General features: G+C 42.1%; 1 protein-coding gene and 1 pseudogene across 1 annotated transcript in view; one reads left to right on the top strand and one right to left on the bottom strand.

The window, feature by feature from the left end:
* The window catches only part of USP6NL (USP6 N-terminal like), a 193,689-nt gene that overhangs the window by 101,888 nt on the left and 65,992 nt on the right, over window positions 1-25,809 (top strand). Inside the window, exons 5-6 of the mRNA XM_054726458.1 lie at window positions 2,311-2,393; window positions 13,065-13,104. Of these exons, the coding sequence (XP_054582433.1) occupies window positions 2,311-2,393; window positions 13,065-13,104 (123 nt within the window). The remainder of the gene's footprint in view (window positions 1-2,310; window positions 2,394-13,064; window positions 13,105-25,809) is intronic.
* On the bottom strand, window positions 17,397-17,967 carry LOC114228427 (60S ribosomal protein L17-like; annotated as a pseudogene).

The following is a 25,809-nucleotide window of genomic DNA, read 5'->3' as shown; positions in this document are numbered from 1 at the left end:
CCCCTTCCCTCCGATTCCAGGCTTGGCCACTTCCCAAGCCTAAAGCGCCTGCCCCAGGCTGTAGGCTTGGGAAGCACCCCCCCCCCCCCCCCCCCCCCGCCCCTCCGATGGCAGGCTCGGCCCCTTCCCAAGCCTACAGACTTCGCCCCTGGCTGTAGGCTTGGGAAGCACACCGTCCTTCCCCACCCCTCCGATGGCAGGCTCGGCCCCTTCCCAAGCCCCTCCGATCCCAGGCTCAGCTCCTTCCCAAGCCTACAGCCTCTGCCCCAGGCTTTAGGTTTGGGAAGCAGGTAACCCCCGTCCTCAAGCCTAAAGCCTCCGTGGGATGGCCGGCTGGGAGTGACCTGGGTGCCGAGGAGGTTCCCAGGACCCAGGTATGTATGCAAATTAACCGTCATCTTTATTAGGTTAATTTGCATACTCACTCTGATTGGCTGTGGGTGTAGCGGAGGTACGGTCAATTTACAGGTTTCTCTATTATTAGGAAAGATCACTTGCATGTAATTTTATATGTTACTAGAGGCCCAGTGCACGAAATTCGTGCACGGGGCGGGGGTGTCCCTCAGCCCAGCCTGCACCCTCTCCAATCTGGGACATCCCTCTCACAATCCAGGACTGCTGGCTCCCAATCGCTCACCTGCCTGATTGCCCCTAACCGCTTCTGCCTGCCAGCCTGATCACCCCCTAACTGCTCCCCTGCCAACCCGATCATCCCTAATTGCCCTCCCTTGCCAGCCCCCAACTGCCCTCCCTGCCAGCCTGGTTGCCGCTAACTGCTCTCCCCTGCTGGCCTGGTCGCACCCAACTGCCCTCCCCTGCTGGCCATCTTGTGGCGGCCATCTTTGACCACATGGGGGCAGCCATCTTGTGTGTTGGAGTGACGGTCAATTTGCATATTACATAGGCTTTTTGTTTTTTTGGGAGAATAACAGGGGCATAGAATTAGAGAAAGCCATCTGGACTCTGCCCTGCTTTCAGAGAGGCATATGGGCAGGTCTCAACTGAGTGGTGATGTTCTCAGAGTTTGTTTTAAGTTGGTCTTTTGGAACAGTAAAACTACCACTCATGGATGCTTGCATGCATTGTTTTTTGTTTTTTTTCCCCATGCAACTAATACTTACTGACCAGGCTTGGCATTGTGCTGGTCCTTGGGATTCACATTACAGACATGAGTTAGAGTAGCCTTTGCCCACAAGATGCTCAGAGCTTACTTGGAGGAGAACCCAGGAGCAGACAATTATAAAGTATACTTAGATGCAGGGGTTCATGAGATAGTTTGGTATTGAGTCTGAAATTTGAGAGATTGGTATAGCCAGCTACATTTGGAGTTCCTGCACCAACAGTGCTAGTTAACAGCTTCAAGAATGAGAGAGCAGTGGCTGAAGACAGAGTTATGGCCACACCAACAGAGATACTGTGAAAGAGCCACCAAAAAAGAGTTGGAAAGGCATGAGGAGAACCAGGAGAGGTGGTGCCATGGAGGTTGAGGAATAAGGAGTGAGCAACTGCTTTGAAAAACTCCATTAGAAGAGTGTCCACAGGTTTTAGCAGTGGGAGATTATGCCTCTGGCAGGAATAACTTCCGGGCTGATGTATCTGTAAGTAAAAAAGTAGAGAGACAAGGTGGATAGCCCACTCCAATGAGAAGTTTGGATGAAAAGACAAGAAATACTTTTTGTCCTAAGACAGGCTGACTCTAAAAGTTTAAAGTTTGATGGCTCATTCTTGAGTGTCTTTCTTATCCTCTGCTGTTCCCTCCTTTCCCGGTATTTATAGGAACCCAAGTCTGATCAAAACTTAGTAACATGTGCCCTGGCCAGTGTATTCAGTGGTTAGAGCGTTGGCCTGTGCACTGAAGAGTTCAATTCCCAGTCAAGGGCATGTACCTTGTTCGCAAGTTCAGTCCTTGGCCCCTGTCGGGGCATGTACAGGAGACAGCCAATCGATGTCTCTCTCTCTCTCATCAGTGTTTCTCTTTCTCTCCTCCCCCTCCATCTCTCCCTCCCACCACTTTTTCTAAAAAGCAATGGAAAAATATCCTCAATGAGGATTAACAAAAAAACAACAAAAAAAGCTTAGTTACATGTTAGCTGTTGCTGACATAGAGTATCATCCAAAATTTGTAACTAGAAAATAGTGATTATATTGCTAAAAGGTATATATATTTAAAGTTAAGGTGGATAGTGCCTCATTTCCAGCTCTTACTGTTAATACATGAAAAAAAGAACTCTTTGTTTTTGGTCTTTTTATTTGAAAAATTACTCAGTTTTATAGATTTCTAATAACACCCTTCTTTGTTCACTATTATAGGGACGAGAAGGTGCAGAGATCGAACCTTGGGAAGATGCTGATTACCTTGTTTACAAAGTCACGGATAGATTTGGCTTTTTACAGTAAGTTGCATAGATTGAAAGCTAGCTTTTTTATTATGATGCTTTTGTGGACACCTGTTATATTGATTTTATTTATTTTTACTAGCACTGTTGTGAATAATATTCCAAGACTGGTGCGGCAACATGCTTTTTATTATTAAATTCCCTGCATTTTTATCCTCTATCATTGAAATTCAACTGTTTTGTAAGAATACAATCTTTAACACTATTTGTTACATTTTAGTAAGAACATTTAGTACAATAAATGAGTTGGATTAATACTTTGTCAGAATTAAATGGAAATTAATAAAAAATTATATTTCAAAAATAATTATAAAACATTTTATTTTATATAAGTGCATTTTAAAAATAATTAGCTATTAGAACTTGAGTGTTATGCAGCCTGAAATTGAGCAATGAAAAAAAAATGCCATTGATCTTCCTTATAATTGTATTCATGTTAATGTATTTATGTTATTCTCAAAAAAATTTTTTTAAATATATTTTTTATTGATTTCAGAGAGAGGAAGGAAGAGGGTTAGAGAGATGGAAACATCAATTTTGAGAATCATTGATCAGCTGCCTCCTGCATGCCCCCTATTGGGGATCAAGCCCACAACCTGGGCACGTGCCCTGACCTGGAATCGAACCTTGACCTCCTGGTTCATAGGTCAATGTTGAGCCATGACAGCTAGGCATTTGCTTCTCAAAATTAATTCCATTCATCCTGAATATATTATATAAAGAGTTGATAGAGGTCTAGACTGTTACAAAATAGAGTGGTTAAAAGGATTTTGACTCTTAGAAACATCCTGCTAATGATGTGAATCTGCCTGTTCTGATTCTGGCATTGTCTAGTCAGGTTCCCATAGACTGGATATTTCTCTTCATTTCTGTGGTGTGTTTGGTTTCATATAGTTCAGTGATTAAGTTCTCATTCAGATGTATTTTTTCAGTCTTGTCTACACTAATAAAAGAGAAAGATGCAAATTGACATACCTCCGCGATGCCCACCAGCGAATCAGGAGTGAGTATGCAAATTAACCCTACAAATATGGTGGGTTAATTTGCATATGCAGGTGCCAAGCCCGAAGCCTCACAGGACCATCCTGCCTGGGGAGGCGAGGGCAGTGGTGCCAAGCCCCGCCCACAGGGTCCTGGGACCATCATGGGCATGGGGTTGCTGAGACCCAGGCAAAGCCTCTGGCCACAGATCCACAGCTTCGTGGAGACCAACTCTACCAGGCTGCCCGGAGGCCATGTGGCTGGGCCACAGGGTGCCCATTCTAGATGTGACACAGAGAGGAGGTGCGGGAGGAAATCCAGAGAATGGGATGTGGGGGTTCAAGACTCACTTCCTTTGGGTTTTGTCCTTCTTGGGCTTAGTCCTTTTCTTTTGGGCCTGGAGCCCAAGCACTGCAGGAGAGAGGGATGGATGAAGGCCAAATGTGGAAGAAAGGAGGTGACCCAGGTGAGGGTGGAGACCTAGCAGAGGTGAGAGGCCCGACTGTGGGGTGGCTCCAGGGCGAGCGCCATGGCTTTGGCGAAGTGGCCGGCCAGGAGACAGGTGTTCCAAGGGGCGCAGAACAGCGCCGCACCGTCTCTCTATGAGGACACCCCACACAGCCGCTGCCGTCGCCAGCAGGCTCTGGGCGACATCTGCAAACGCTACTGCAACCTCTAACATTCTGGGCAAAGAACTGACCCTGTGCCCCTCTGGGTACCAGGCTTGCTAGGAGTGTGCTGTCACCAATGCCATAGATCAAAGGCAAAAACCTGGCGAGGCGGGGTGCTCCCGAGGGGGCTTGGGCCAGGGCAGGGGGCCAGTGGGCAGGGATCTGCCTCGCCTACAGAGAGAGAGGTTCTGCAGTGGCCTCAAGACGTGGGTGGGTCTGGCCGGGGATCAAGGAGCATGGAAGGACGCCCAGGTGGAGGGACAAGGACCCGCAGCCCGGAGTTGGGGGTTGAGGGGTGGCGCCACCTCAGTGGAGGGGTGCTGCACTGCAGGGTACCTGACTGACTGATGCGATTCAGAGAAGCTCCCAGCGCTAACCTGCTAACCGGGCCTCGCCCAGGCGGCCTTCGCACTTCAGAGGCTGTGACTCCTGCTCCCGCCTTGGCCCAAAAGCAAGCCCACACTCACCCTGCCCCATGGCAGCGCACGCCTGTGCAGTGAGTGCGAAGCCTACCACCTGCTCCGGAGAAGGGGGGGCAGTAAAGAATGGGGGCAGGGGACCGGGGAGAGGAAAGAATGTGGAGCGTCCGTGATGAAGAGGTGCTTGAGAAAGAGGCTTGGAAGCCTGACGGGAAGGTTTGTTCTGTTTGCCCGGCTGCTGCCCCTTAGGAAGGGCAGAGAGCATGACTTTGTGGGCTCCCTCCATGCTGAGTCAAGTTCCGCAGCCAACTGGAATTGGCCTCAGTTTCCTGGTCTGTAAAATGGATTAAGTGTGTCCCAGTGCCTTAGCTGAGCTTTGATGGCCAATTGAGATACTATATAAAGAAGATGAGGGTAGAAGTGAGAAAGAAAAGGAAAGGCGAATAACACGAAAGATTGGAAGGAACCTGTAAACCCATTGTCACTTAAATAGGGAATATAGTCAATAGTGTTGTAATGATGGTATGATGCCAGGTGGGTACTGGAAATATCGGGGAACACTTTGTAAAGTATATGATTGTCTAACCATTATTCTGTAACTAATATAAAACTTGAAAGTAATACAAAATAATATTGAATATAAAGAAATGAAAATAAGAGTGAAATTTTTATAAATTTCAAAGTTTAAATACAGGCTGTAAAGGAAAGAAGGGGGAGAATAAAAATAGTGTTTTTCATTTTAACCACTTTACTGTCTTTTCAGTACATGAAAAAGACAGTTGTCTTTATATGGTGCTTTTATACTTTTCTAAGTCATTATCTCATTTGAATTTCAGGGCAACTTAAAGACAAGATAAGTATTCCCTCCACTATTCAAAGAAAGGAAACCTTGGTGTCTGGCCCCAATGATTCAGTCGTCAAGCCCTTATTGTAAAGCAGGGTTAGTGAAATTTTCTGTGAAGGGTCATATCTATACTAATAAAAGCCTTGGGGGTGATCAGGACAGCAGGGGAGGGTAGTTGGGGGCAATCAGGCCGGCAGAGGAGCAGTTAGACGTCAATGAGGCCGGCAAAGGAGCAGTTAGGGGCAATCAGGCAGGCGGTTAGGAGCCAGCAGTCTCGGATTGTGAGAGGGATGTCCACAGGGATCGGGTCTAAACCGGCAGTCAGACATCCACTGAAGGGTCCCAGATTGGAGAGGGTGTAGACCAGGCTGAGGGACACACCCCCTCTGTGCATGAATTTCGTGCACTGGGCCACTAGTTTATTATAAATGGGAAGAAGCCAGAGATTTTTATTTTATGATATATGATTAAATATTGAAGGAAAAATACAGTATTTTTGTATAGTAGTTCATAGCAATAACATAGTACTCAGAACTTATTCTCTCCTTCTTTTTAGTCTTCTTGCATTAAGACAGTATTTGCTTGTCTAATGTTTTTCTCAGGGTAAAATAAGCAAATAGATAAACAGAAACAGTTCTGAAAGTTAGAGAATATATGCTTTTCTTGTGTCTTCACTGGTTCAGTTAACCATTTCATGCCTCATGTAAAACTACTCTGCATACTGACAGTGCCGTGGAAGCTTTGAAGACATAAAATGATAGAAGACTCCATAAAGATCTGGACAAATATAAGGTGTTATTATTATACCTAAAGACGTGACATTAGCAGACCCAAAATGTTCTCCTGAGTAGTTATAATTAGAAGACTTTGAATTTCAGCAGAGTAACAGAGCAGAATTTAACTATGATGAAAATGCTATTCTTAAATTAACCCTCCACTTCCACTTTTTTTTTTTTTTTAAGTAAATCAAGGTTGGCCACCAATATGGCAGGAAATGATTACACATTTGTGTGGGTTAACAGGCAGATCTGAGGTATGTGAGGGAGTTTTGAAGGACAAATTGATCATTTAGCCTGGTCAAGATCGGTGGGTCCCAAACTTGCCTGCACATTAGAGTCAGTTGGGAACTATTTATTGTTTTTAAATAGATTTCTGGGGTCCATCCCATATTTTGATTCAGCAACTAGAATACAACTCAGCTGATTTTGACCTCCCCTGATGGGAGTGAACCACTCTAAGAGATGTTTTAATCATAAAATGGTCTAATATAGTACAAAATACATATGAAAAACCTGTGAATTCCCCAAAAGGGTCTAGTAATTACCTAAATTCTCTTTTCTCATTGCTTTGAACATCTTGAGTGAGTTTCTGGCCTGTACTTGGCAGTCTAAAAATCACACTCAGTTATTTTGTTGTTTTTTTTCTCTGTGCTGAGGACCATTTGGCACTAGTGGGGAAAAGTCAGTCAATAATCTATCTTAATAATATTAGTTAATATTTATTGAGCCCTTACTGTGTGACAGGTACTGTTTTATGCTCTTTTCATTGATTAACTAATTTATTCTCTCAAAAAACTCTGTGAGATAGGTACTCTTTTTTTTTATCATTTTTTTTCAGATGAAAATGAAGCACAAAGAGATCATGCAGCTTGCACAAGTTGTGCTGACAGTGTCAGATCTGGGTTGTGGACCTTGGCAGTCCTACAGCAGAGCCTGTGCTCTGAACTTCTGCATTGCACTGTCTTTTCTGCTCTCCTGTGTTTTTAGTAAGAGAAACCTAGTAGAAGGCTTTGAAACGCCTAGAAACAAAACAAAAAAAGGGTGCCTAAGAGAGGGATACTGTTTGAACTGATCACATGTACTGAGGTATGCTCAGATAGCTAAGCTCATCACTTCTTTAAAAACGAAGCCAATTGATATGAGTTCTCATACTGACACAGTAATTTTTTTTAATTTACTCCATAATGCAGTTCCAAGGCAGACAGCAGAAATGAAAATAATGAAGCATAGAAATGGATTTTAATGTAATGTTAGACTTTATTAAATTTCACCGAAGTCATTGATTTTTGTTACAATGTCTAATTTCAGTAAAACGCTTTCTATAGAGGTCGCTGCTGGTGGCTTTTATTGCTTGTCACTGTAGACTGGAGTTTTTTGAGTGCTATTGAATAAAGTCACATGGCCTAAGCATTTAGATATTGCTTCCTGTCACATCTTAATCAAAAGAGCATTTCTTTCTGCTGTCTTAGTTCTTTGAGATTTTTTGATTGGTTCTTCAATGAAATTGGGTTTTAAGTGTCAATGTCAGTACAATGCAATAGCAAAAACTAACTTTGTCGCCTTCTCTGAAGGCTGCTGACTTCATATCTAATTATAGTTTTAGTAAGTTAAATGACTTGTTATGATATGTGGGGAAGGATGACGGTAATTAGCAAATGAAGTACAGGAATAACTTGGTTTTATAACAGATTTCACAATAAATATGAAAATTGTTGCCAAACCAGCTTGGCTTGATGCTGGAACAGGAATATCTTTGTTAAGTACTCAGAAATGGGGCGCTATCCCCAATCCGTATGCTGTGATTGCATTGCATCTGAGAGTAGAGAAATCGAGCTTATTTAAAAAGTTAGAGAACTTTCAATATTTTTATCAAAAATAGCCAGTGCTACTCTGCTCACAAAGAATGCTTGGTATTTGGATAATGATAGATAATGTTTTTAGGTCACAAGTTATTAATAGAAGGATTAGAAGGAAAATGTACCAAAAGTAAAGATAAAATTAATACCAACCTTCAGGTTTTGAACTAGTTAACAAAATGTGTACGTTTATAAAATGTAACTGATTGTAGTTTACGATGTCTATATAAATACTGGAAAGCCAGAATAAAGGTATTTTTGTTTTTAAAACATATCTCTTTTGATGACAAGGGCTTGAGAACTCTTTCTACTCAACTAATAATTTTGACTGGAATGAGTCTACTATAAAAATAGAAAAAACATTTAGTCAGTATATTCGGCTTAACTGATTTTAACAAGTTAAATTTTAAGTTTCCAAATGAAAGTTTATTTCAAGTTATAGAAATGCTCTGAGCTATTAAAAAATTACAGACACATATGTTCTAATTAGTAATTCTATATTTAATAGCAGATGAAAAAATAGATCCAGTTAAGGTTCCTCTCTTTCCAGAGATGACTATGTTGTTGCTGTTTTGCTTACTGTGTTTCTGTGAGGCATAGCTTCTTACTGTCAGCTTGGTGTTTTCTTTGAGCAGCTTCTAGGTGCTTCTTTCCCTTAGAGCATAAACCCTTGTTTTCTAAAGCAGGGAAAGGCAATCATTTTCTGTAAAGAGCCACGTCTGAAATATTTTTGGCTTTATGGACCCTTTGTCACAGTTATTTAACTCTACCATTGTAGCATGAAAACAACCACAGACAATACATAAATGAACGAGCGTGGCAGTGTACTAGTAAGCCTTCATTTACAAAAACAGGCAGTGGGCCGGATTTGATCCATGGCTGTAGTTTGCTGACCTAAAGGAATACTCCACTCACCCAGATTTTGGTCCCCCTTTTTTTTTTTTTATACTTGAAGGATATTTAGGTGACAAGGTAAATATGCTCATGTGCATGCAGGCATGCATTCATCTTTCCCATCATATATTCATTCAGCAATATTCGTGTGTTCCTTCAATATGTCAGCACCTGTGCCTGAGGCTGGTGCAGTGCTTTTTTACATGTGTATCTAGACATTGTGTGTGGCTGTTGGGAAGGCAGTATTCCCCTGCTGTCTCTTTGGAAGGCTGTAGAAATCAGTGTATGCCACCACAGAGATTTATGGAGGAATCGTTTTTTGGAGATGAGTGTTGTACACAAAGCAGATTTTGTATAAAAGGTTTTAAGTATGGAGCAATAATGCATGAAAATCCATGTGGGAAACCTTGACCAAGTTCTTAAGGTCTGTCATCCATCTATGAAGTCTAAAGGCTTATTACAAAATTCAACATCCATTCATGAAAAAATTCTCAAAATGGGCAGAGGGGACTGTATCACAACATAATAAAGGCCATATATGACAAATCCACAGCTGAGATCATTCTCAGTGGGGAAAAACTGAAAGCTTTTCCTCTAAGATCAATGCCCACTCTCGCCACTTTTTTTCAGTATAGGACTGAAAGTCCTAGCCAGACCAAAAAGGCAAGAGGAAAAAAAAAAAAAAGGCATCCAAATCAGAAGGGAAGAAATAAAACTGTCTCTATTTGCAGATAGTATGATCTTATATATAGAAAAGCCTAAAGACTCCACCAAAAAAACCTGTTAGAACTAATAAGCAAATTCAGTAAAGTTGCAGGATACAAACTCAAAATACAAAAAATTAGTTGTGTTTCTATATGTCAGTAACAAACTATTAGAAACAGAAATTAAGAGAACAATTCTATTTACAGTTACATGAAAAAGAATAAAATATCTAGGAATCAATTTAACCAAGGAGGTAATAGATCTGTACTCTGAAAACTATAAGACATAGATCAAAGAAATGGAAGAAGATACAAATGAGTGCAATAATATTCTATACTCATAGATTAGAAGAATTAACATTGTTAAAATGTCCATTCTACCTAAAGCAATATACAGATTTAATGCTGTCCCTATCAAAATTCCAATGGCTTGTCTTACAGAGATAGAACAAATAATTCTAAAATTTTTATATAATCACAAAAGACCCCAAAATACCAAAGCAATTTTGCACAAGAACAAGGCTGTAGGCATTACACTTCCTGATTTCATACTATATTACAAAGTTATAATAATCAAAACAGTATGGTATTGGTATAAAAACAGACACATAGATCAATTGAACAGAATAAAGTGCCCAGAAATAAACCCACATATTAATTTATGACAAAGGAGACAAGAATATGCAATGGGGAAAGAATAGTCTCTTCAGTAAATGATGTTGGGGCCCTGGCTGGTGTGACTCAGATGGTTGGGCATTGTCCCATGCACCAGGAGGTTGCAGGTTCGATTCCTGGTCAAGGGCATATGTCTGGGGGCTGGGGGTAATGGGTGAAGGTGTTCAATAAGTATAAACTTTTAGTTATAAGTAAGTACTGAGGATGTAATATACAGCATAGTGACAATAGTTAACAATATTGTATTGTATATTGTAGATCTTAAAAGTTCTCATCATAAGGGAAAAAAAAATCTGTAAGCATGTTTGCTGATGGATGTTAACTAAACCTAATATAATCATTTGCAGTATATATACATACATCAAATCCTTATGTTATAGCCTAAAAGAAATACATTGTTATATGTCAATTGTGTCTTAATTTTTAAATAAATAAAATTTAAAATGAACATTAAAAAATGCTTGGATAGTATGAGTTCCGTAACTGGGTATCATGATATGGGGACTGGATAGGCAACCAGATCCTGGTGGGGTTGCCACAGGGAAATTATGTGAAATATTGGGTTGATTGGAAATCTAAGACCAGGTTTGTGTACTCCTGGATTTTGCCTAAGGCTGACTGTGGTTATATGTATACTAGAGGCCTGGTGCATGAATTTTGTGCATGGGGGGCGGGGGTCAGTCCCTCAGCCCAGCCTGCGCCCTCTCACAATCTGGGATCCCTCGGGGGATGTCCAACTGCTGGTTTATGGGCCTAAACTGGCAGTCGGACATCCCTCTTGCAATCCAGGACGCTGCATGCACCAGTGACCATATTTTTCATACAGGTGAAAGGTGTCTTGCTGTTGTATGGGCAGCTGCATTTTTTTGTCCTGATTATGAAAAGTAGTACATAACATGATCCTTCTGAGGCAGTAGTACCATTTTCCCCATCTTATGGGTGCAAAAACTGAAGCAGAGAAAAGTTAAGTAATTGGATTTGTCACATAGTTATAAGTGTCAGAATCAGGGCTGACAAAATGTGCAAGCCAGAGTCCATGCATGTCATCGCTCTATCATCCTGTGTTTTCAGTATTAGAGTAGCCTTGCCAGGTTTCAATTTTTAAATCTAAGATACTGTTCCCAATATATAGGGTAAGGTCCCTAGGCCTGGCCGGTGATCAGGGCTAATCTGTGGGGCAACGAGCTGGGCGATCGTGGTGCCCCCACTGGCACCCACCTTGGATGGCAGCCTGGTGCTGCCCGCTGGCCAGCCCTGCCCTCTGTCACCACCACTGGTCATCTCCCTCTGCCCTCTGGCACCTGCCTTGGCTGGCCTGGCGCCACCTGCTCGCTGGCCCCGCCCCCCAACCGTTCTGCTGTTAGGTCTATTTGCATATTAGAGTTTTATATAGATAGATTCTGGCATTCCTTGCCCCGGAGTTTCAATAGCATGATTTGAGGTTAACATGGAGTGGGGTGCTATGCGAAGTCCTGTCTCATCTTGAATTTCACAAAGCAGTTAGTTTTTAGGACCTGCCCAACACAGGCCATGTAGCCTGAGCAGATGATCAGCATCATTCCACAGCCAAGTGCAAAACTTGGTTCTGATTCAGGGTTGAGAACAGGTCTGTCAGTCTTGTTTAGTAAATAGGAGGACACCAAAAAAGTTCACCCAGCAACTTAAAAAACGTCTGTGATAGGCAGCCATAGGTTCGGAATGTTCAAATAAACAGTTGTCAGAATCAGCTCAAATCAGCTGTACAAAAGGTTGGTCTTGCCCAGGGCAGTCCACTTATCCCAGAAATACCATTCAAGGTGTCGCTGCTGACCTAATTACCTAGGACATTCCAGTGGTGTCAACAAGTCCTCTCCTATCAGTAAATGAAGAATGGATAAGTACACTTTAAACCAGAAGTTATATCTTAATTCGAACTCACTGGATTAGATAATTCTGAACATCTCTACATTAGGCTAAGTGTGACTAAGTGAAATGTTAGTATCCATATCTGTGAAATGAGGATTTGGAATATCTCTCTACTCAACTATTACACCTTTTTGTTGGTTCCATGGCTATAACTTCATGGTTCACCTAAGGACTCCAGTCATCAGGATAGCAAAACTCTGCTACTCTGAAATACTGGACTCTTGAATACGAATGCATTACACTCTGCAAAGTGGTATTATGTGATCTCAAGAGAAACTGAGGCAAGAATGTGTACATATCATTGCCAAAACATAAATTCTACTGAGATAGCAACTTGAAGCACATAACTTTGTTTATGGATAGCAGATTGTTTTTATGTTACTGACAGTGATAAGTCTCAGAATATTTTATATTAGAGGTGATAGCACAAAATTACTGTCAGAAAAGTAAAATTTATCTGTTACTGTATGTTAAAAATTGACATTTTCACAAATGAAGATTTCCTTATTTACCAAATAAATGGTGAAGTTTGCTTTTTAATTCACATATTCATTGGAGGCAGTTTTATTTCCTTATACTAATTTTTTTAAGCAATCATTTACGTATTATAGGTCATGGTTTGAGCCAGAGAATGAAGGTTGGTGAACTATAGCATGAAACTGAGTAATTGAATTTTTAATTTAATTTTAATTCACATTTAAAATTAAATAGCCACACGTGCCTAGAGATTATTTTATTGGACAGTGCAGGTCTAGAAATGTGAAGATAAGGGACACTGTGATTACAGATAGCTACTTGCTTTATAACGAATTAGGTGGAATGGGAGCTATGTAATGTTTGTAATCACAATTGATGGTTGTACATCATGTGTACCTATTGGTTTATAATTTTTTCAAAGTTTGCTACGACTATTTGACATGTACTGTTTTTTTCTCTGCAGTGAGGAGGAGCTCCCATATCATAATGCAGCAGTGGAACGGGTAAGGCCAGCTCTGCATTTACTGACCATTACTGGTGAATTGGGTTTATCAGAGGAATAAAATCTACTACCTTCCTGATTCTGAATGCCATGTTATATATAAGTGGGGCAATCATTGTTAAAATTTGACCCTAAGTATATCACTATAAGAAAGTAATTAAATTAATGGTGAAATGATTTTAGGAGATTGATGGGACTTCTGATAGATATTTGAGTAAAGGAAAGGTAGCAGTAAAGATTTGCATTCCAGACAGGTATTTCTCACTCTAGGAGTCTTTAAAGAGCACAGTTGCTTAGGACCCACCTCATTCGTCAAGTCAGACTCTGGGCAGGAGGCTGGCAGGTAATTTGTAAAAAGTTTCCCAAGAGATTCTCATGTATTCTGTGGCTGTTAGAGCACTATTCTAAAACAGAAGCTCTTTGGAACATCACTGTCCCATGAGTGTTTTTTTTTGTTGTTGTTTAAAAAAAATTAAAAAAAATATATATCTACATTAATAAAAGAGAAACATGCAAATTAACCATCACTCTGCTACACCCACAAGCCATGTCCACCAGCCAATCAGGAGTGAGTATGCAAATTAATTGAACCAAGATGGTGGCAGCCACGAAGCTGGAACAAGCAGGAGGCTTGGGTTGCCCCGGCAGTGGAGGAAGCCAAGCTTCCCACCTGCCCTGGCCTCCGCTCAAGGCTACAAAGTTTCAATTATAGAAGATAAATAAATTCTAGATACTTGCTTCTAGCTGGCTCTGGCCTCCACTCAAGGAGGCGTTGGAAAAAAAAAAGAAAAAGAAAAAAAGGAGGGTGATCAGGCCAGGATGGGATGGCAGGGGCCGTTGGGGGTAAGCAGACCAGCAGGGGTGTCAGTTGGGGTGAGCAGGCCATCAGTGGGGGTCAGTTGGAGGTGATCAGGCCGGAGGGGGGGGCGTTTTGGAGTGAGCAGGCCAGCGGGGGGGCAGTTGGGGGTGAGAAGGCCAGTGGGGAGGGGAGGTGGGGGCGAGCAGGCCAGTAGGGGGGGGCAGTTGGGGGTAAGCAGGCTGGCACGGGGGGCAGTTGGGGGTGATCAGGCTGGTGTGGGGGGGCGAAGTTGGGGGCGAGTAGGCCGCCAGGCAGAATCATTAGGGGCAGGCAGGCAGGTGAGCGGCTAGAGCCAGCAGTCCCAGATTGTGAGAGAGATGTCTGACTGCCATTTTAGGCCCAGTTCCTGTAAACCGGCAGTAGGACATCTTTCAAGGGTTCCCAGATTGGAGAGGGTGCAGGCCGGGCTGAGGAACACTACCCCCCCCGCCCCCCCCCCCCCCCCCCATGCATGAATTTCGTGCACTGGGCCACTAGTATATATATATATATATTCGGGCCACTAGTGTGTACACATACATACATACATATATAGATATATGTATATATATCTATATATGTATATACATCTTACCTAATAAAATAGTAATATGCAAATTGACCGCACCTTCGCTATGCCAAAACCACGCCCACCAACCAAAGTCACGCCCACCAGCCAATCAGGGCGAGTATGCAAATTACCCAACAAAGATGGCAGCTAATTTGCATACACTGAGGGAGGGAGGAGTGAAGACTGAAGACAACTTAGAAGGAAGTGGGAGGAAAAGCGGAAAGCAAGGTGGCTGCCAAAGGGAAAGCCTGGGCGGGGTGGAGCGGGGCAGAACGGGGCGGAGCGGGGCGGGCGGCATTGGCGAGCGGGTGCAGGCGCGGTGGCTGCAAAGGTGGCGGCAGAGGCAGCGCACGCGGCCCCAGCGGCCGCTTGCAGGATTCTTCCTGCAAATGGGCTACTAGTATATATATACTAGAGGCCTGGTGCTCGAAATTTGTGCACGGAGGGGGGTTGTCCCTCAGCCCAGCCTGTACCCTTTCCAATCTGGGACCCCTCAAGGGATGTCCGACTGCCCGTTTAGGCCCGATCCATAGGATCGGGCCTAAACGGGCAGTCGGACATCCCTCTCACAATCCAGGACTGCTGGCTCCAAACTGCTTGCCTGCCTGCCTTCCTGATTGCCCCTAACCGCTTCTGCTTGCCAGCCTGATCACCCCCTAACCACTCTGCTGCCAGCCTGTTTGCCCCCAACTTCCCTCCTCTGCCGGCCTGGTCACCCCTAACTGCCCTCTCCTACAGGGTTGATCACCTCCAACTGCCCTCCCTTGCAGGCGTGGTCCCTCTCTACTGCCCTCCCTTGCAGGCCAGGTGCCTCCCAACTGCCCTCTCCTGCTGGCCATCTTGTGGTGGCCATCTTGTGTCCACATGGGGGCAGGATCTTTGACCACATGGGGGCAGCTATATTGTGTGTTGCAGTGATGATCAATCTGCATAGTATTCTTTTATTAGATAGGATAGAGGCCTGGTACAGGGGTGGGAGCCAGCTGGTTTGCCCTGAAGGGTGTCCCTGATCAGGGTGGGGTACCCTTGGGGCATGGGGTGGCCTGAGCGAGGGGCCTGTGGTGGTTTGCAGGCTGGCCACGCCCCCTGGCAACGCAAGTGGAGGCCCTGGTATCTGGAATTTATTTTCCTTCTACAATTGAAACTTTGTAGCCCGGAGCAGAGCCAAGCCTGGGGCTCCCTCCGAGGCCCGAAGCCATTTGTGTTGGGGTTATAATTGAAACTTTGTTGCCTTAAGCGGGTGGGCCTGGCCAGGGTGTGTGGAAAGCTTTGCTTCCCCTGTTGCCGGCGGCAACCCTGGCCTGCTCTCTCAAGCTCCATTCTGCCGCCATTTGTTTGAATTTGTTTACCTTCTATAATTGAAACTTTGTAGCTTGAGTGGAGGCTTAGGCCTGGCAACGGCTGGCAGAAAGCTTGGCTTCCTCTGTTACCTAGGAAACCTTGCTCTCTGTGGCTGTAGCCATCTTGGTTTGGGTTAATTTGCATGCTCGCTCTGATTGGATGGTGGGCGTGGCTTGTGGGCATGGCTTGTGGGTGTGTCAGAGGTATGGTCAATTTGCATATTTGTCTATTATTAGATTAGATATCTGAGCCACTAGTGTGTGTGTGTGTGTGTGTGTGTGTGTGTATTTACACTAGTGGCCCGGTGCACGAAATTCATGCACGGGGGCGGGGGGTCGGCGCGGGGAGTGTTCCTCAGCCCGGAACACACACACACACAATCATACACACTGAGTGGCCAGATTACTATGATCTCTGAATGCATAATAATCTGGCCACTCAGTGTATAATCCTATATAATAAAAGGCTTTATGCAAATTGTCCCCTCGACCAGGAGTTTGACCAGCAGGCAGGCCGGCCAACTGCCCACGTCCCATGGCCAGGCTGGCTGGACCCCACCCATGCATGAATTCATGCCCCGGGCCTCTAATATATATATACACACACACATACATACACTGAGTGGCCAGATTATTGTGCATTCAGAGATCATAATAATCTGGCCACTCAGTGTGTGTGTGTGTGTGTGTGTGTGTGTGTGTGTGTGTGTGTGTGTATCAATTTCAGAGAAGGGAGAGGGAGAGAGAGATAGAAACATCAATGATGAAAGAGAATCATTGATCAGCTGCCTCCTGCACTTCCCCAGTGGGGATTGAGCCTACAATCCAGGCATGTGCCCTTGACCAGAATCGAACCTGGGAGCCTTCAGTTCCCAGGTGCTCTATCCACTGAGCCGATGCTCTATCCATTGAGCCAAACCGGTTAGGGCTGTCCCATGCATGACAACTTTCCCACCAATAACAACCAAGTTTGCTATAGTAAAATAAAGCTGTTAGCTTTTTAAGGACTTAGGGAAGTCTTATATATAGTAAACCTGTCACCTTTTGGTAGCTCGGGAGTTTCGCCTTTCTTCATTATATTTGGGCAGGGAACTGGTTCCATAGCTGAGACCAGGGACTGAATATCTTAAAGTTGGTCAGAATCTCTCTTCCCTTCTCTGTTGTGTGTGTGTGGGGGGGAGAGGGGGGGTACCAAAATGTGACTTGTAGAATGAGAAGAGGCTACTGATTGGGTTTGTTCCTACTTTGTTTATGTTTGATGAGGAAGGAAGCTGAATTTCATATAATTGAGGTAAAATTAAAATTGGAATTTGAAAAAATATTTCATAAAATCTTTCTAAAATCAAAATTTTCTGAAAATAACAACTGTAGCATAACTTTGAGATGTAGACAAAATTGCCATTTGACATATATATAGAGTTCCCTATAGGTACTGCATTCAGTTGAATTCTCTTGTGACTTCCTGATTCTCTCAGTATCAGATATTGATGTTTTGCAAAGGAATTTTTTTTTTTTTTTTGCTTTTACATTTATTTAGATTTATTTTATGCTGAATTTACTCCTGGGCCATAAATTTTTATTTCTCCAGTTTCTTCTGTGCAACCTCCTCTTCTGGTTTAGGAACAATCTACTCCTTTTCAGTAAGGATCATCTCAATGTGTCAGGGAGAGCTCATGTTTGGGTGAATCCGCCCATGAGCTCTGTAGGTTCTACACCGCATCTTGGGAGCTTTGTTCACCTGAATGTGCTATGTGATCAGAGAGTCTACATCTAAACCCTTAAATTCAGCATTACTCTCAACATTTTTAAGCATGTGCAGCAAAAATTCAGCACTCTTTTTGGGCCACCGACCCTGTGTCCAGCCCCACTGTTTTGCCTGGGCACACCTACCAATGCCACATTGTAACGACAGCATGGCACACACTGCTTCTTTAAGGTGACATCCTTCAGATACTTGGTGGTTTTTCGAATATGCATACCCTTGATGGCCTGGGCAGTTTCACGAGTGTTCTTAAAGTGAACGCGGAGATTTGAGCCTCTTGATTGGCATGATTTTGTGGGGTTTTCTGGGTCTAGTGAATAGCGAACCATTTTCAGAGGTCACTTATGGCCGCTTTGGGGAAGAGCAGGAATTTTTTTTAATAGCTACATTCTTGCAGAGCACTGGACTAGGTATTGCCTAGAATATTTGGACCAAATAGACATAGTTTCTGCCTTTGAGATGCTCACTGTCTGCCTAGTGACTAGAGGAAGGTCAAGTGAGAGATTGATTGATTATTGGTGGCTTTCGGGAACATAATATTAGTGACATAAAATAGCTATGCTGGTGATGGGGAAGGCAGATCTGTGGCTAAGGAATGAATGAGAAGGAAGTGATGAATAACTGAGCAGTTTCTAAATTCTGCCTCTAGTCAGAACTTTTTACCAGTCCCCTTTGAAATGGGAGCATAAGGATTTGTTTCCACTCTCTGCCCTTTCTTCTTGCCTAGTGCCCAGATTGCACTAATCCTTGGACCCCAGTGATACCAGCACTGCTTCATTGCCCCTCCCTATACTCATGTCTTCATTTCTCTCTCTTCCCAGCTCAATTCTGTAGTCACTTGCATAAACCTTAACCTCCCTCCCCTCTGTTGCTTCTTCTGGGCTAAACTATGGCCCTAGTTAAAACCAACTTTCTGCTGCTGCAGTGCCTGCACCTGCATAGAAAAGTGCAACTAGGGAAAGAGCTGTGCTGACTGGTTTTACTTTACATTTATGGTCACAAACCTCAGCTGGAGCATTAGCACTGCCTGGAAGTCACACTGTTCCTCCCTAGTGAATGAATGAATGCTCTCATTTCAACTATTGGAGCCTTCTCTTCCCCCCTCAAACCTCCAGTACTCCTTATCTGTCCTTTCTCAGCTAATGGCCTTGCTTCTTATCTATACTAATAAAAGGGTAATATGCTAATTAGACCAGACATCTTCTGGATGTCCTTCTGGACAAAGCCAGGGTGGCGGGGGCTGAGGCAGAGGCGGTTGGGGCGATCAGGCCGGCAGAGGAGAGTAGTTAGGGGGCGATCAAGCCAGCAGGGGAGAGAGCAGTGAGGGGGCGATCAGGCCATCAGGAGAGCAGTTAGGAGGCGATCAGGCCATCAGGAGAGCAGTTGGGGGCAATCAGGCTGGCAGGGGGGAGCAGTTAGGGGGCAATCATGACAGTAGGGGAGCAATTAGGGGGCAATCAGGCCAGCAGGCAGAGGTGGTTAGGAGCAATCAGGCAGGCAGGCAAGTGGTTAGGAGCCAGCAGTCCCAGATTGTGAGAGGGATGTCCTGCATTGGAAAGGGTGCAGGCCGGGCTGAGGGACCCCCCCTTTGTGCATGAATTTTGTGCACCGGGCCTCTAGTTTCTTATAAGAAAACAGAAGCAATCAAAAGAGAACTTCCCTGGGCTTCCACAACCACTCCTACCCACCTGTCATCATTTGTGCCTAAAGCTCTAGTTCCTGTGCATGTATATGTTGTTCATTCAGGAACATCATTCGAGGTATTCTTCCCTCTCTCTCCAGAATTCTTTCTTTTTCTACTTAATTGTTTCCATTAGAGTAAAATCTACTATTACTACCATTAAAAAATAAACCCACAAAAACACCAATGTTCTTTTGACCCTATTTCTTCCTCAGCTACTGCTCTATTCCTACAGCATTTTCTGTTGCCCTTACTCTTGAAAGTGATTCCTATATTCTTTCTTGCAGTTCTTCCTTGTACCCATTCCAGTTAGATTTTAACTCCTACCCCCCACCCCATTGCTATTATCAGAGTCTCTAATTACCTCTCTACTGGTACATCCAGTAGTCAATTCCTAGACTTCCTCTTGACCTAGCAGCAGCATTTGATATGGTTGGTTACTATCTATTCTGACATACTCTCTTTGCTTGGACTTCAGAACTCACATATTTTTCTTTCCTCAGTGACTGCTCTTTCTCAGTTTGCTCTGCTTGCTTTTCCTCTCCTCCTTGATCTACACTTCAGGGTGCCTCCTGTCTCAACCTTGAACTTCTTTTTCCCATCTGTGTTTCTTCTATGGTAATCTCATCTAGCTTTTGGCTTTAAATGCCAACTGTATGTTGATGACTTGGCTCCCTCAATCCAAGACTTGTATATTTTTGTATAAACATTTCAATGTCTAGACTTAGATGTCTGACTGACTATATACGTTTAGGTGTCTGATAAATGTTCAAACTGGGGTTTCTGTTATTCTCTTCAAATTCTTTCTATTTATAAACTTCTTTATCTCAGTAAATGGGAACTCCATTCTTCTAGTTGTTCAGTGTAAAAACTTCTGAGTTAGTTTTGACTTTTTCTTACTGCTCTTTTCATCTCTTAGCCTTCAAAATGTATTCAGAACCTGATCACCAGCTCCACTTCTGCCACCTGGTCCACTGCAGCATCTCTTCTGGAGCTTCCAACTTCCTACTTCTGCCACCTTTCCCCTCCCCCCCGCAGAGTCTATCCGTTCCCCAGAAAGCCAGAATGATCCTCTTAAAATAAGTAGGATCATGTCATTCTCTAATTGAAACACAGGAAGAGGGAAAGTCATTATAATGGCCTGCAAAGCCCTGTATGCCCTGGTTTGTGTGAAGTCTCTCATCTCATCTCCTACTGCCTTCCCTTGCTCACTCACTGGCCTCCTTAGTGCTTCCTGAGCATGCCCACCACATTCTTTCTACCAGGCCTTCTGCACTGGCTGCTTCCTTTCTCAGGATGCTCTTCCCCTTGATAGTGACAAGTCTCGGTCCCTCATTACTTTTGTTCTCAAATGTCACCTTTAGAAAAATACCTTCCCTGGCCATCATTTCTAAAATTGGGAACTGTCCCCCACAATACTAATTATTCTCTTCTCTCCTTTATTTTTCTCTTTAGCACTTATTATTTCAAATAGTAAATATTTTACTTATTTTTTTAATTTATGAGTTTCCTCACTAGGATATAATCTCTATGAGGTGTTTTTTTAAACCTCTTTGTTCACTGCTGTATCCCCAGAACCTAGAGCAGTGCACATAGTATGTTAGTATTTGTGCACTAAGTAGTGGCTGAGTGAATGACCAGATGAATGGTATAACTGCTTTATAACTAAATATGTTGATTTAAAGACTGCCAAGATTGTCCCTTCGAATGTTAAATACCCTTTATATGAGACATCATGGAGAGAAGAGTTGGAAGGTATCTTGTAACAAAATATACCTGAATTGTGCAAAATAGAAACCTGGCAATTCAATATTGACTTCTCTCTGTAATGCATACCTCCTTCCCTTTTAAAAATAATTTCCTGGTCTAAGTCTTGGATCCAGCGATTTAGATTGAAGAAATGTGACAGTAAAGAAAAGAAGAAATATAAGACAAAAGCTGTATTTTAGAGGATGCATACTTTAGGTAGGCTTTAAAAAAATACCTTATTATCCTTAAATTAAAAATTCTTTAATGTTGACATTATTGCAGTAGTCACTTTTAAAATATTTTTGCCTGCACAATGCAGTCAAGCTTGTAATTAATTGGTTGTTTAATCTTAAGAGTTTAATATAACAGGAAATCACTAAAAAATGACCTATGCACTCCTTAATAATTTAACAGAAATTTAATTTTATATTCGTTTGTCAGTCTTATATTGAGAGAGGGGCAGAATTCTGAGGCTGCTGATTGAGAATCCATTGTGCCTTTCATACATAAACTGCTCTCATATGGCATGACCTGCCTTTTACCATTTTGGGGGAACTTTAGACATGGGCAGAGTAATATAAGGCTACAAACTTTTTAGTTTATCAGAATTTCCTCCAATTTTTCTGGTCTAACTTCAGTTTATGTATTCTTCAGTGACTGCCCAGTCCTCATGGCCAAGCTCTGCCATTTCAAGGAAACTAATAGAAAATTCTACATGTATGACTTTGTTGAATAAAATCAATGGAAATGATAGCCTTGCTTATGTCTAAGATGTTTATTAATCGTTACAAAGCATACACTTGAAGCATGCACTTATTGTCACTTGGGAAGCCTGTACACTAACACATAGTCAAGTAATCATGGCTTTAGTTTCAAGTTTGCCAATATAGTATTTTATGGAAGGCAGTTCTCTGTTTAAAATAAGGATATTTTGTTTAAAATAAGGATAGCCCATCATACAAGGATTAGTGTTGATATTTACAAAGTGCTTTGGATTCCTCCAAATAGGCAATTAAACAAATATACAAACACACTTACTATGTTTACTGTACAGAGCGCAAGATTAATAATGAGTTATATTGTTTCTTTGAGCTTACTGATGTTTTTCATAAGGGGAAAAGGATATGTAAAACTATGCGTCTTTGTGGATTCATCTATTCCTTTATGTAGTGCAATATTTTGCATGGCTTAAAAAATATGGGAGTCTATTCCTATCTTTTGAAACTACATTTTATGTGGTTTGAAATCTTAAAATACACGACTGATAGATCTCTCAATGTTATTCTGTCAAAACACAAAGCTTTCCTTCTTCTTGTCCTCTCCTGACCTCTGCTGGTGAGGTGTAGGTGTTCGTGTCTCTGGTCAACTTGATTCTGTCAGGCTTCCTAATGCAGGAGAGACAAAAAAGTATCTGAAGACGTAAACTTCATTAAAGTTCTAAGATTTCTTATTCTGGAAGAGAAGCTATTTAATACCCATTCATGCATGTGTGTGTGTTTAGCCTTTACCATCTGGATTATTAATCATGTTAATAGTGGGAGGAGCCTTGGACCAGATAGAAGAGAAGCTAATACTTATCTGGGTGATCAACAGTTGTTAAGTGCTTACTGGCCCTGCATATGGTTAAAAATATATGGAGGTTGAGAGGTAACAAATGAGATACTGGTCCAGTTTTAGTCTTTACACCCTCCTTGCTCAAAGAGGAGAGGGGCAGTTATGACTCATAGGGGACAGCAATTGAAGATAATTGAATGTACACTTCAAATATAAGTTTAGTCCTTCGCTGCAGATAACCCTTGGTGAGGGAGGGGGGAGCACACAACAATGTACCATCTTTGCAGTCAGTGGAGGTAATGGAAAGATACAGAGAATGTAGGATGGAGACTAAGACCTCGGATTATTTTCCTTTTGATACATGTTGTTGTCATATCCTTAGGGGAGTAGAAGTTTCTTATACCCGGGTCTCCTATATGATTTTAAAAATTGCAGTGATGAGCATATATAGTACCCAGATCTTAATTTTTGAGGATCATTCCCCATTAAAAAGAACTACTGTTTCTTAAAGAAATGACTGTTGTAAGTCTAAGTAGAAAGTGTATAAAATGAGCCTGAATTATTTTGTGCCAGATAGAGTATGTCTAAAGGATCCACTTGAAGAGAGAAATCTCTATCCAAATAAGAGGAATCAGCTAAATTTGGGACAATTTGAACTTCAAAAAGAGCAATGATAGTAGGTTACAATACATTGATAAAACAGCCCCTTGTATCATAGTGCTATTAAAAAATGTGGAGGAGCAAGGAAGGCAATCTTTTTAATAGAAAAATGTCAGTTAATCATACAGAAGGAATCATAGAATTAGAAAAAACATACAAACATCATTTACCACTATCAGAATAAGAATTGATTCAGACAGGGATTATCAATGTATGGTAAGACCACTGACTAGAGTGGTTAAGGAACAGATTATCCAATTAATAGTATTATGTGTTAATGACAAATAGTTCAAGATGTCAAATCATAAAAGTAGCAAGAAGGTGAGTTGGGGCCATATTGTGAAGACCCATCAATGTGGAACATTTTGGTAGATGATTAATAGGTAGCCATTGAAGGATTTTAAACTGGGACACGTTTTAAAAATTGTGGTGGCAGTGTAGAGGCTTTTTTGAAGATAGTCAGGGTTACCCTTAAGGAGTTAATGCTTTCATCTAGGAATTAGGATCGCCTGAATTAGGGCAGAGGACATGATGGAAACATGAGACATGGATGGGACCAGCAGAGTATAGTATGGATGTGGGAAGGAAGGTAAAATGAAGATTGAGAACAATTTAAGGTTCTGGTTTGTTTGACTTAGTGAGTAGTGATGCAGTTAATTTATGATAGGAAAGAGGAGAGTAATAGCAGCGTGGTGAGGGAAATGGTTTTGGATATGTTGAATTTCAAGTACTTTCTGAACTTGTAGGTTGAAATTCTAACTTGCTTTTATGTTCTAGTTTGTGTTGGTGTTAATTTAGTTCATGGCAAGATGCTGTTCCTCAGCCTGTTTTTCTAGAGCACTTGAGTTCACATTTGTCACATGGTTTTCAATTAATTCTGGAATAGTCAGCTGTAGCATGTTTGTGATAAAGTATATTTTATCCATGAATTATAGATTCATGAGCTGAGGGCGGGGAAAGACATTCACATGCATTCAAGTCTGGTGTAGCTAAACTGACGGTATCATGGAGTTAACATTTAAACCAGATTCAACTACTGATATATAATTTTAAAATCCTATGGCCTGGGAGCTTTTCTCAAGGTGTATCATTTTTGTTTTTTGCTGCAGGGGAAAGAAAATCACGCTTCATGGTTCTTAAAAGTGTGTGTGTGTGTGTGTGTGTGTGTGTGTGTGTGTGTGTGTGTGTGTTGTCTTTGCATGTGAGAATTTATAGCATTTAAAATTATCTATATATATAATAAGCATTAGAATACCAAAGAGTGCCATTACAAAAAAAGAATGCTTCTTAAAGTGATTAATTGATAATTCATAGTCATAAAAATGAAAGATAGCAAGAGACAGGCTAAATCTCAGCAGGGTTGTTCCTGGCAGAGTGTGTTGTTATACTCTGGGTTGGCTTGAATTATTTCATGCTTTCCTGTTGGTGGAGAAGAGGATATGCTTCGAATAAGTCAGGGAAGGAAGTGCAAAAAAACCCAAATGGCAGCTTAGATCAATCTTAATTTTTCATAACTTCGCCTTCTCTAAAGTCACATTGAGCAGAAACATTAATTAGATTTCAGTGCCCCACTGAGTTTTAAAATTAAACATATTTCTAGAACCATCTGCAACATTTTATCACTAATATAATGAAGAATATGCTTAGTCTTTTGAAAAATAGAATTTATAACAATACCTTTTGCTCACAAGTGATCATCTTTTATTATGAAAAACCCATCAAAATTTTTTTAAAGTTAAGAAGTAATTAAAGAGTTTTAAAAATATGCCTAAAAGTAAAATTCTAGAAAATATTCTTATTGGTGATAATCTTTTTCCAAATTCAGGGTGGATTTTGGTGAAGCATATATTAAGTATATGGTGCACTGTTCTCCTTTGGGATTTTATGCCCATTTTAAGTCTGAAAATATTGATGGTGGGCATATGCCACCTGCCTTGCCTGTTTGAGGCTGGAATATAGACAGTAAGTAGGAGCTACTGCCTTCATCCAGGAGTGCCATTGCCTGAGCTAGAGCACGGCCACAATGGAAGCAAGAGACAGGTGTGGAGCTAAAAGTGCAGGTCCTGAAGCCAAGCTGCCCAACCTCACACTCCCTTCAAACTTGAACTTACTAAATGGGGGAATTTGGACAGTCGCTTAACCCTTTTGTGCTTCTGTTTCCTTATCTGTACAAGTACTTATTCTACTTACAGAGGCCTGCAGAAAAGAAAATGTAGGGATTGAGAAAAATGAACAAAATAGCAGAATCTCAGCTCACTTATAAGAGAAAATTATGCTAGGTTTTGTTCTCATGAAAATGAAATAATTAAGTGCCTACTCTGTGCCCAGCACTAATCTGGGCAGTGGGGAAACAGCAAACATCCCAGCAGCTTTCCTAGGGAAGAGCGTGGGTTAGGTGTGCAGGTGTCCTGACCCCTAAAAGGAGACAGACTTGCTCACCTGGTCATAGGCTAAGGTCACCACAGACTTCTTGGCTGAGGAGGGTGTTTTTTCTTGCCTGAAAGGAGGGAAAACAAATATGCTTTCTGAGAGTTATAGGGACTGAGGGCTG

This window comes from Eptesicus fuscus, chromosome 2, assembly GCF_027574615.1.
Source record: "Eptesicus fuscus isolate TK198812 chromosome 2, DD_ASM_mEF_20220401, whole genome shotgun sequence".
NCBI lineage: Eukaryota > Metazoa > Chordata > Mammalia > Chiroptera > Vespertilionidae > Eptesicus > Eptesicus fuscus.
The sequence above is the reverse complement of the archived record's forward strand: the minus strand, read 5'-3'. Positions and strand labels throughout refer to the sequence as shown.